The following is a 12391-nucleotide window of genomic DNA, read 5'->3' on the forward strand; positions in this document are numbered from 1 at the left end:
TAGCAACAAGGTGCTGGCAAGATGATAAAGCAGGATAGAGCATAGGGTCTGACGGTACTTACTTTGGCGTCTTTAAATCCTTGACAGCTCAGGGAGCCCGACGTGAATGTCGTGCAGTTAAAAGAGGGCGACTGAGAGTGAAGCTGGAGAGTGAAGCTGGGGGTGGTGAAAGAGAGTGAAGAAAGGAGGAAGCAGGACATCAAAAAAGATAGAGCGCACAGACCACTTATCTCTTTCTCCTTCTTCCTAAAACAGAAAGAGGGCATGTTCCATCACGTGGTTTTCTGTGCAGGAAGTGAGAGAAGCGAAGGGAGAGAAGAGAAGAGAAGTTCATGCAACCTGATAGTATAAACAGGATATCACATAGACTTCTTAGAAAGCAAAGATGGGTATGTTCCTGCATCTGCCAACACATGGTGTATGGCATTCCTGATATAAGAGATAAGCAAGCTAACTATTGTATTTAATAGGCAAATTCCGCCTTTATAGACATTTCAGCAACAACCAGGCTCTAGGAAGGTATGATCCTCCTAAAGGCGAGGCTAAGAATCTCGCTATAGGCCATCTAGAAAGGCAACGTCTATAAACAAATATTCTTCTCCTTGATAAAATGATAGAGCACATTGATACATCAGCCAGGATAGTATCTATAGACTATCGCAAATGATGCACTAGCCCTTCAAGCAGGATAAACTTCATTTTCTGTCACTACCTAGGGATAAATCGAAGGCTATAGCAGAAAATAAAATGAGCCATGAGGATTAAACATAGTCTAACCTCTTTTCCCGGCAAAATTATCCCTTTCGACCCTAAAAGGAGCAGGTTTATATAGAAATGGTTGGATGAGGTTGAAATAAACATCCCGATCCATCGGGTATTATCACCGTCACGTGACGAATGGAAAATGGAGGTGGTTTGATATGGAAAGACGGAAGTTGTTCTCTTTCATCCTGAGATGGCACAGATGGGGGGAATAGCCGCGTGCTACGGGGTATATACAAGGAACGATAATCATTCCTTTGACAGACATCTCCACGGCTGTCCTGGTGGACTTGCTTTCGTCCAAACCTCTGTTAGGCACTAGCTCGGTATCTTCGCTACGGCTGTGTCATCAAGCGTGTAATTATGGTCAGGGCCACCGGAATATTGATCAGGGGAGCGAACAATCCTAGTCCGCGTTTCGATATCTGACGAAAGAAGGGGAGACGGAAGGTCCCAGACGCTAAACAGGGATTGGTATTGCATTAGCCCGTCGGCAGAGAGCGAGCGCCAATCACTCTTCAGCTTATTTTGTTTTTGCGGTTTACGTATGCTATGATTCGCGAAAGTAAAGGTTTCTCATATATCTAGCAACGTCTGACGAGATATCACGGAGAAGGTCTGTGGGGCTTCGGGCTCTGTAACGTGGGCTGCCATACGGGAAGGCATTTGGATGTTGAAAGCCATTGATAATGCGGAGTTATGGAGACTGAGTGCAAGCCACCAAGGCTCGCAACATTGCCTGCCCTGATCGTGATAACGGCAGCTGATATCAGACGAGAAATTCACAACACCGGGTCCCTTCCAACAGTCATGAAGGCTTTAATTCGCCTTATCTTATTCACCTTATATTTGCCTTAGACTTAGACTTGTCCCTAGGAAAATGGACAAAATATAGGGGCTCTAAAGGACTGTTAGTACGCCGTAGAGACCTCTGTATTCAGTAGGTCTGCGGGATCCAAATATAAACGTAATCTCACCGCCGAACGCCGTCTCAGATTCCAGGCCGCATGCCAGACCGAGACACGACTTTCGCCGCCTGTGGCTGCCTGAATATTTGATATCTGGCCGCATAAACGCTGGACTGTGGTGGTTTTTCCTTCTACTTTTCCCCCTTCATGGCAAAAGCTAAAAAGGGAATGATCATGTGACACACCGTAACGCCAAGCCAGCATGACGATGGGCTTCACAAGATCGAAGTTCGCTTTTGCTGCCCACCATTCCTCGCAGCCAGGACGACCTTGAACAGCCTGGTATCTCGTCTTGGATTGCCCAGCCATTCAACGAGCGGCCACTTGGCCCCCAGGGTGAAGTCGAGTCAGCTGTTTTTGCCTTTCATACCCAACTGCACACACGCCAGTTGATTTCAGGGTGCGTCTGCACACGACTACGAACGACAAAAAAAAGCATACGCAATCTGGCAAACACGGAATAATGAGACCACCACAGCTCATCCTCCTCCTACTTTGCCTTGTATTCCTCCCCCTCCTGCTTACGACCTTAACTCGCCGATCTGCGGACCCAGGGCACGCTGCCGGGTCCGATTATAGAAATTACAGAAGCAAAGTAGGACGGATACGAGACCTGTTCTTTCACGCGCCTTCATCGTTATTCCCGCCCTCTGCATTAATAAGCCTGACGGACGATAACTCGACGTTTTTCCTCGCCCGACCTGCTGCATTTGGCCCCCTCCTACCCTCGCGTGGTCTTGACGGACAGTTGTGGATTGGGAGTGGGTTTGGAGACGATGTCGGCCACAAGGGAGGGGTTACAACGAAAGCTGAAGGAGAACTAGGCTGTTCCGATGTTCCGGGGTGGGAGGAAGGAGATAGGAGTGCACAGACGGGAGCTGGCGGTCGTCACGGCACAGATAAGTCCAAGTTACAAGACCAACCAACTCCTGGAGGACTCGAAGAAGATGGGAAAAGAAGCAATCAGAAACGAGCTGCTACAGTTTTAGCACGAAGTGATGGGAAGAATAGTGGCTTGCCAACAGAAAATGACGGGACGGATGACCACCTTCACCATTCACTAGGCGACTCTGTGTTGCCTGACCGAAATAATGCTGGAAACCACGGTGGTGAGAAGACCAAGCCGCCAACCCATGCCGATATACAATCGCTGCAAGAGAGTGCAGAGATTTCAGGCAAGGTGGTTCTACTAAGCCGTGGTGGCTGTGGTTTTTTAGAAAAGACAAAATGGGTACAACGAAGAGGAGGGATAGCCGTGATAGTTGGAGATAATGTGAGTGGTGGAGGTTTGGTTACGATGTACGCTCATGGGGATACATCAAATGTGACTATTCCTGCTGTTTTTACTTCTCACACCACAGCACACCTTCTATCGTCACTGATTCCTGCGGATAAGGGTCATGAAGGCGGGTCTCCAGGGTCTAAATTGAAAGGGCCAGGCAATGCAGGGAAACAAAAGACGAAGCCAAGCAGCGGTTCTAGTAAAGCCGGAATCTCCAGTGCTTCTTACTCAAAGTCTATAAAGACAAAACCGTCCAAACCGAAGAGCACGCCATCTTCAGACAAAGGGTTCCTTTCATCCCTTTTCAGCTTTTGGAAAGATAAGGCGGTCCATGAGGACAGCAGGCGACCGCCTAGCAGTGGCAATATCGATTGGACTTCACCAGGTGGAAAGTTGGATACCGAAACGCCTTCAAAACCAGGGCAAGGCTCTGCCCATCAGGAAAAAGACAAAAACACTGTCCCGGCACCCTCCAAGTCAGATCCTCACCAGAACAGTGAGGACGACTTCCTTATTGGAATTCAAGACTGGCGCGATCCTGACCTCGTTTTCAAACCCACTTCAACGGCTGCCGGTAAACCGCAGCCCACAGGTCCCAAAGGTCAAGACAGCAAATCAAACAACCGGGATGGCTCTAGCTCTAGCCCTGATTCTAATGGCTTCAAGGGTGGAAGCATTACCCCAGGCAGTGGTGAATACGCCCATCAAGACAAGTCGACCCAAGGCAAAGGCAAACCCAGCAGCTCCAGCAAACAGCCATCCACATCGAAGTCTGGATCTGGTAACCCTGAAAATGATCGGCATTGGTGGAACGGTCACTTTGGCTGGGGAGAAGAGAGCGACAACAAGAATCATGCACCATCAAATGGGAATAAAGATACACAAAGCAGCCGAGGAAGCCGGACCGCCCACAATAATCACGGCGGCAAGAAGTCGGCGGATAAGCCTGAACACGAAGGCTTATGGGTTACCCTAGCTCCGACGAGCATGTCTACCAGTCCATTCTTCGACACCCTTTTAGTTTTGGTGGTTAGCCCCTTGATAACCCTCACCGTTGTCTATGCACTCCTCCTACTTCGTTCCAGGATACGCCGACGACGATGGAGGGCGCCCAAAGCCATCGTTGATCAACTTCCCGTCCGAACATACCATACAATTACAAGCAACTCCAACTCAAGTACGCCTCCCCGTACAGCAGTAGCGGAATCTGCCACCCCTACATCTCCTCTCCTTGCACGCTCTGATAGTAGATCTCATCTCCCCGCCCATGGGGGTGCTACAGCGTCAAATTCATTACCTAATATCACGGCTTTCTCAGCCGGTACTGAGAAATCCAATTCTGGATCAACACTATGGCGACGGAAATATACTGGTCGCCAGGTAGAATGTGTTGTGTGTCTTGAAGAGTATGTCGACGGTGAAAGCAGGGTTATGAGTTTGCCCTGCGGTCACGAATTTCACGCTGAGTGCATGTAAGTCTTTTAAATCAAGCCTCCGCTATCAATCCATCATAATATGGAAAGAATAACCTGCTAACGAGCTTATAAGAACACCATGGCTTACAACCCGTCGACGCACATGTCCAATATGCAAAGGCGATGTTGTTAGGTCATTTGGAAACCAAGGACCTAACGAATATGGCTCGGGAAGCCTAGATCCTTCATCCAGTTTTGACCAAGCGCCAGCCGTCGAGGGACACGATGGGTTTTCCTCATCCGCCATCCCTATTCCAGATCATGAAAATACCGACTCTGAATTGGAGCGTGGTGCCTTACTTGGTGACGCCCTTAACGCATCCCACCGGTCTACGTGGAGAGGCCTTACGTCCTTGAGTCTATCTGCTTTAAGTGGGGATTCAATGTGGCACCAGGTCCGGCATACGCGAACCCATAGGAACCGCTAGACTAACTAAAGCAACCACATCTCACCTTACCCCTTCACCACTTTAGGATAACCAGTTTCTTCTCGCCTCAACCTCCTTAATTTTACGCTTTCCTTTGTATATCATATGTCTCTACTTATACCCCCTCGTGCTACAATTGTCTTTCATCCTATGATTCCCCCTCCACTTTTTCCTTTTTCTCTTTTTTTGTTTTATTCCGCTTCTTCCTACCCCTTACTGCATCGCTTGGTTTTAACGAGCCCTTGGAGGATTACGAGAACTTTGGGTGTTTTGAGTGCAAAATTGAAACAAAACAGCAGGACTGCATTCCTTTGAAAGGACACTCCTGAAGATATTAATGGGGAGAAGAGATGGAAGTGGAGGAACCACGAAAGCCGGAGCGAGGACAAGCCCCAGCGTCCTACCCCAGATAATTAGTATATGAATGTCTACTTTGTACCTACATCATGAACGGTACTCCTGTAACCTTCCCAGCTCTTGCAATATGTTCACTCTCCTACAGATCCATGGACCTCCTGATAGATGTCATATCACGTGACATTCGGTACTTCCCGCGATCTTCACAGAAATGTCGTCATAACTCCAGAAAACCAGAAACGGGATCAGCACCACCACCTTCAAATATTCCACCACCAGTGTTGACGCCGCCATCCCTTTGAAGTCCTCTACAATCTAGCAATTCGCTACATATTTTTTTTAATTTCTAACAAGATGGATCGAGTCAATCGCATGATTCAGGAGGAATTGCGCAATTTCTTAGCGCTCGCCAAAGATGGGTTGCGATCTGGCGCATACATCTACCCGTTCAAGGTATACCTAAAATGAAATAATTTCTTTTCATTGATTGACCTAACCTCGAATTTAGGGCATTGTATACTTCCTATCCCACCCATCTCTATACAAACCAATGCTCTCGAAGCTCGCGCCTACAGTAACCTTGAGTCTCGTCGTCACCGGCGCCATGTTCTTTTTCACCTATATACCCCAAGCAGCCATACTGGCCCTTACCTCTGGCCCTCTTATAGCGCCGTTCTCGGCAGCCCTACTAGTTCTGAGTGAGAGTTCAACGATAATCTCCTATCTTGCGAAATCGGGTTATGGCTTCGACCAGGAGACCATACTCAATTTGTTTGACGGCACGTTGCTTGCCTGTGGGAATGAACAGCTGGTAGCCAAGGACCGCAAAATAAAGCCCGCGTCTGATCCAATGGCTCGACTTGGGCATTTCTTTAAGAAAGGAGGCAGTTCATTGATGAACAAGATGAGTTTGTCGAACTTTTTTCGGTCACTTTTGTATCTGCCTCTGAATTTTATTCCAGTGGTGGGGACATTTATGTATATTGGAGCACAAGGGACGAGGGTTGGGCCTCTAATGCATGCAAGGTACTTTTACTTGAAGGGATGGGGTTCAAAAGAAAGAGATGAGTGGCTTCAGAAGAACAGAGGCGCATATGCGAGGTAAGCTCCCTGCCAATTGTATTAGCCCTGAGAAGAGATGACGTTTAACTGACCTGTGAGTAGTTTTGGAGCGGCTGCTTTTGTTCTGGAGATGGTTCCTTTTGCATCCCTAATCTTTGCATACACAAATACCGTTGGTGCTGCTCTCTGGGCTTCCAGACTCGAGAAGACCTTTGCAGCAAACCCCTCTCTACGCGACGCCACCGAGATGAAATCGATGTGATACCCGGATTATAAATTTCATTCCTACTCGTGCACTGTTCTAATAGTGAACATGGTGATAAAAGGATATCCATAAAGTTGATTCTTACTCGTCGTTCCATGTGATAATGATACAGCAACACGTCTCATAACCCGCTACCACCGCTAATCTACAATCTTCCCACAATGCCCGACCAACGCAGCCTTGGTGTTCTAGTCTCCGAACTACCTCTCGGCTCTATTGCTTTTTCCCATCACACTCAGAGTGGCAGTTTTTGCCACAATGAAGCTCTGTCGAGCCGCAGTATCCTTGCTTCGAACAGCTGTTCCAAATGTGAATTAGCAAATGATCTTTCAAGAAATAAAAGAGTTATATTTAGACAAAGGTATATAAAAAGGGAATATTCATACCATCTTCCAAAAGACGTCCCAGCACAAATTTTGTTTCCTGGGAATAGTGGTCCACACTTGCCATCAGTTGTAACACCACCATCCTTGGTGTCACAATCCCCTGAAACACAGTTACCAATACCTATGTCGATTGAGCATCAGTATATGTCATCGAAGGCTTAGGGGGTTCGGTAATTCGTACCACACCATGCTGGCCCTGTCCCGCAGAAACCACTAGTGCTGCAGCATTTTCCATACGGTGTGCCTCCACAAACAATATATTTATTGCAAGATCCATCCTTGCTAATCATAGTAGAATTTCCGCCCTGCGATGGGAGAGGGTGTGCCTCTTTGTGAGACGGCAAAGTTGGCGTTTCTTTCTCTTGATCCTCGGTTTTCGGGTCTTCCATATGAGGCTCTTCTCTGGGCAACTCCTCTTTTGGTGGTTCCTCGTCTGAGGGATCTTCACTTGGTGCTGTCTGAGGCGCTGGAGGGGTGGTGGCTTTTGGTTCACAGGGTTCACATCTCCCCTCGTTATTGCACTGTGTAATTCATATTTAGTAGATAGCAACAATTGAGCGATGTAACAGGGTGACCTTACACATCTACCAATAATTCAGTCAGTATTTGGATAGGAGCATGTTTGTGAATTGGCCAGAAGCACTTACGAGCCAAAGGGGGATCCATTGCAGGTGGCATCTGGATTATTCTCCCCACAGTTTCCGTCCATGGCCATTGGGCTTGGGGAAATAGGGGCAACACAGATAGCAAAGTTTGCCCATAAGTTATCGCAGTTCCGAGCAAGCTGCGAAATAATTAGCACTAGAACTAAAATTGATTTCAGGTCGATGTGGCCGTCAAAGTATTGAAAAGCCTCGGGCTTACCCTGGGATTGTATTCCAATAACTCATCAAGCGTAACATCACTAGTTAATTAGCATCGAGTTAGATACTTTTAAGGGAGCCAGTGCTTACAACTGTTCGGAGATGGAATTACACTATATGCAATATATCTAATTAGCGGGTAACTTGGAGATGTAATAGGCATAGAAACATACCGTGTCTCCTGAAACCACGTTATAGTATTTACCACAGGCCTCAGTTGCCCCTAGTTGAGTCGTTGTATCAGGGATTGCTTAAAGCATGCATATTAGCGATGGCTAACAGTATCGACTAAGGACGCAAGGGCCTAGCTACCTGGTGTATAGAACGTCTTCAATGCCCTCGGTGCAAAACTGCGTCGAGCAACAACGTCTTCGGTGATTGTCGCTGCTGGAGGTTGAGTAGACCTGTATATCGTCGGTGCACCCAACACATGGCCATTAGTTGTTGCTGCAAAATCTTTAGCCCTGAGTACAAGGGTTGGAGCTGGTGTTGTCAATGGCAGTTTTGTAGAACAAGCTGTCTCCAACTTATTAAGCTGTTTGGTAAAGTGGTCCATGAGATTCCCTTGAGGGAAAACGGGGGACTCGATCCGCTGTCTCCAAATAAGCAGGAAGCACTCGCTGCAGTACTATTTGTTGAGGTCAGTAAACAGGAAGGAAACTGATAACAAGGTAAAACCTACCAATTCTTTATCGTATGCATTTGTCACGTATAGGGTGTCGCCTACGTCCCCAGAACCCTTTTTTTCACAGTTGTCACCATTACAAGCATCCGGGGTTTTATCCCAACTACAATAAAGGTCAGTTTGAGCAACATATAGACAACCGAAATATGTACGTGCCTAGTATATACGCTGCTGTCCCAGCTCTGTGCCTCAAAAAAACACCAGTTGTCGTTGCTGAACGTCGTTGTTAGCAGGCTTGGGGACCCAGGAACCAAAGAGAGATTACCTATCCTGCAAACAAGCCAACTCATAACCAGCGATATACTTCAAAGGGAACGCCTTTGGGTCCACGACGAGACCATTAGCCGCCACTTCTTCGCCCTCACACTTCTCTTCCACAGTTTCCAGCCATGTGAATAACGACTTGGAGCAATCCTCGGTGCATAGGGATGTCAAGTTGTCCATAGTCCAGTTTACTAAGTAATGCATGCATAGTGAGCAAGAGACGCCAATGTACGGAGAAAGGGGACCTACAATCACTCTCAGGGGTTTTTACAGCCCTGGCAGCATTTGGGCCATCACACTGGACGGTATAGTTCCTTGCCATCAGTTAGCGGCGCTTTCAGTAGAAGGGGATAATTGGTAAGGGGGATTATGAATATAGGGGACAATACAAAGCCGAAAGGCACTCGGAAGATACGCCGAGCGATGAGATAACCGCCTCACGGTCATGCAGAGCGTATACATTAAACGCCGCGATGGTAGGTGAGACCAAAGCCAGGCCTAAGGCGGCTCCAAGGAACTTCAACTTCCCCATTCCGAGATGGGGTAGAGTACGGAGTGAAGCTATACCAGGGTAAAGGACTCCAGTAAGAGGATATTTATGGTAAAAGTAAACGAGTATACAATTTATCAATGGACACTATCGTATGCGGGTATGAGGAGAGCAAGGAGAAGGGGGATATATAAAATTGTACAAAGAAAACAAACAAATAGGTATGAGGAGAAAAATTGAAGGAAAGTGCCTCCGTCTAGGTCAAGTGTATAGAAAGAACATGGTCAGAGTATCGTAATAAACGCAGGCGCCAGGGACGAGACTTTTCTTGAAAATCCGGCAGGAGAGGGGGGAGAGGAAGAAGAGGAGGAATAAGAAGAAGAAGAGGAGGAAGAAGGAGGAAGAAGAATAAGAGGAAGAGGAAGAAGGGAAGCGTCATGGATAGTCGGGTATAGTATCAAAGCCAAACAAATGGGAATAGAAGAAAAGAAAAGGCCATTAATACATCGTACAGTTAGTTAAACAATTTGCATAACCCGCATTAGGTGGTTCGTAAGTCGTCATTTGTCCTCAAGGGAGCTGAGGCTCGGTTCCTTCGGCGGTGGTGGGATATATAGAGTGCTGGCATCGAATTCCCATGCCCCAATCCTCGCTTTCTTGTCCTTGTAGAGCTGCCACGGGGTCATCCATTCTTCAAGTCGGTTGGTCCATCGCCCTGTGCCTTTGTTGCTCATCCACGTAACATTCGACGAGTTGTATGCTTTGGTAACAGGGCTTCGACGTATATACTCATACACCGCGAATGCATCACTGATAGGTTGGTGGATGTAAAGTGAAAGTATACGGGAGAACAGGATTGCATCATCTAATGCAAATGCTGCAGATTCATCTCTAGGAGGCATCTAGAAGGGCTCTGTATCAGTAAAGGGACACAAACAGAATCAAGGGTTATGGGTAATGAACATACAGCATGGGCAGCATCTCCGAGTAGCAGAGTCCTCTCTGTATGCCATTTCCTATCAGGAGGTAGCTGGTAGACCGGGTATAGGGCCCAATTCAAGGATTTCTCCAACATCTCTTGCACGCAGGGTATTCCGCAGTCGTTAAATCGTTCACAGACTTCGTCTCTCAGTCGTTCCGACGTCGTTCGTCTGTGTCGTATTGAATCTCTATTCCGGGGGCAAAACGTCTCGTGCGAGATATCTGCGGCATCTACTTCGGCCAGCGCAGCGACGAAGATGTCTTCTTTGTTTTTATGACAATACGTGGTTAACAAGCCGCCATGCCGTGATCGATTCATGGCCGTTGTCTTGAAATGTACCGGAGCGTTGATCCTGTTCGCCTTGATGGTCGTCTGGATGAAGCAGATACCAGTGTATTCTGACGGCGTCGAAGGGTCAACCAGCTTCATTCTCGTGGGCGAATGCACTCCATCGCAGCCCAACGCCAGGTCGCCGACAGCATTGGTGCCATCTTCAAAGAAAATCGTCACTTTCTCCTCCGACTCGACGCCGTCAACGACCTTTTTTCCAAACTTCACATCTATGTTACTGGCCTTTTCAGCCGTGGCGAGCAGGGCAAGGTGAAGGGATATTCTCATGACTCTCCTGGCCTTGTATCCACCATATCCCTTCCCATCCTTGCCTGAGAAGTCCACACGCCCGAGCCGACGTCCAGAATGTATAGAGAACATCTCGACTTGGTCTACCTCTGCCCCGCCATCGGCGCCCATCTTGTCGAGTTCGTCCAACACTCCAAGGTGGTGAAGGTGTCTCTGGGCCGCCGGGTTGAGGTTGATCGCCCCTCCAGACGTGGACGGGACATTGTGCAGCTCGAATATAGTTATCTTGAGGCCGGGGACTTTGGGGGAGAGCTCCTTTGATATCGCAAGCGCAGCAGCAATACCAGCGATGCCGCCACCCAGGACGAGGATATCGCACGGCGGTATCATTGAAGGCGAAGTTCAACAACAGAAAGATGAAAGACGTTACGGTCTGGCTTCTTTCCTCTCCCTTGTGTCAGGGTCATGGAGGAGATATATAACAACTACTAAATACTCAGACTCCAGTCGACAAGGATCCCAGAAAAATCCCCTTCGATGCCAAGGGGAGTTGACAGTGGATCAACCAGCCGGAAGCTTCTTTGATGTTTACTTTTTCCTCTTTGACGGGTTGAAGATACAGATTCAATTCGTTTATTTACTCGGAATTTAGGCAAAGGATCGTCCATCACCGCTGCTTTGGGGCAATGGCACTGGTCGGGCCGTTGGGCCATCCATGTCAATTCGCCTCTTCTCTCCATCTCTTCTGGTGTTTTCTCTTCCGACTTGGCGGAGTTGTGGGGTTCATTGGCTTGTATGAACTTTTAGGGTCGAACAGTTTCAGCATCCAAAATGCAGAGATTTCCTTCAACACCAGCCAGGATCATGCTATGGACATGCGAAAATACGGAGTGTATAGACCAGATCTAAAGGATAGACTGGACACTAAAACAGCAGACAACATGGATGCATCCCAGGTGTGTTGGGAATGGGACGGATACGACTTGTCGCAGGAACAGCTCGCCCTTGGCGCCGTTCGTTCAATTTCAGCCCTGAGTCTGCCGATATCGTCCTCCGAGGCTCCGGGCTGAGAGATATATCTCTACGTCACCTCGTATGCAACTCGTCAGATCCCCGAAATATCGTCTCCTAATCTCTCGGTTCACGGTTCGCATCCCAGCGAGGCCCATCAGCCCTAGCTTCCCCGGCTCTCATACTTTCAGTAGTCGCATTTTTAGCGAAATTCTACTGGATGGCTCTCCGCCAATACGGGGCTGTTTTCATTTTAGGGCATGACATCAGAATTGCATCCACCAGCCTGTCTGCGCGATCCGTGGCTCCTGTTAATGTTGAAAATCCTGCCGAGAAACGCGAGAACGAAGAGTATACTCCCAACCCATATGCATATAGATATCCATGATCTTAACAGGGCAATAAGGGTGATAAGGGGAACGTGCGCCAGAAGTACTGCAGCGAAGAACTCTGTATGGAGTCCTCCGACATCCGCCCTCCGCTCGGAACATACGGAGATGTATAGACTTGCTCTCCCGGTTGGTCACGGATA

At 48.0% G+C, this 12391-nt stretch overlaps 3 protein-coding genes across 3 annotated transcripts; 2 read left to right on the plus strand and 1 right to left on the minus strand.

Annotated features, from left to right (window-relative positions):
- Positions 1-2193: 2193 nt before the first annotated feature.
- Positions 2194-4488, plus strand: GIQ15_00419 (PA and RING finger domain-containing protein; the record flags this gene model as incomplete). The annotated part of the gene is made up of 1 exon (XM_033547836.1): positions 2194-4488. One exon carries the CDS (start codon positions 2194-2196, stop codon positions 4486-4488), a length of 2295 nt encoding a protein of 764 aa, XP_033408787.1.
- Positions 4489-5626: 1138 nt separating this feature from the next.
- GIQ15_00420 (uncharacterized protein) lies at positions 5627-6596 on the plus strand (the record flags this gene model as incomplete). The annotated part of the gene is made up of 4 exons (XM_033547837.1): positions 5627-5725; positions 5781-6180; positions 6235-6373; positions 6437-6596. 4 exons carry the CDS (start codon positions 5627-5629, stop codon positions 6594-6596), a joined length of 798 nt encoding a protein of 265 aa, XP_033408788.1.
- A 3251-nt stretch (positions 6597-9847) lies between these two features.
- On the minus strand, positions 9848-11238 carry GIQ15_00421 (salicylate hydroxylase; the record flags this gene model as incomplete). The annotated part of the gene is made up of 2 exons (XM_033547838.1): positions 9848-10189; positions 10255-11238. 2 exons carry the CDS (start codon positions 11236-11238, stop codon positions 9848-9850), a joined length of 1326 nt encoding a protein of 441 aa, XP_033408789.1.
- Positions 11239-12391: the final 1153 nt, after the last annotated feature.

Source organism: Arthroderma uncinatum, assembly GCF_011692745.1.
Source record: "Arthroderma uncinatum strain CBS 119779 chromosome Unknown scaffold1, whole genome shotgun sequence".
NCBI classification, from domain to species: Eukaryota; Fungi; Ascomycota; class Eurotiomycetes; order Onygenales; family Arthrodermataceae; genus Arthroderma; species Arthroderma uncinatum.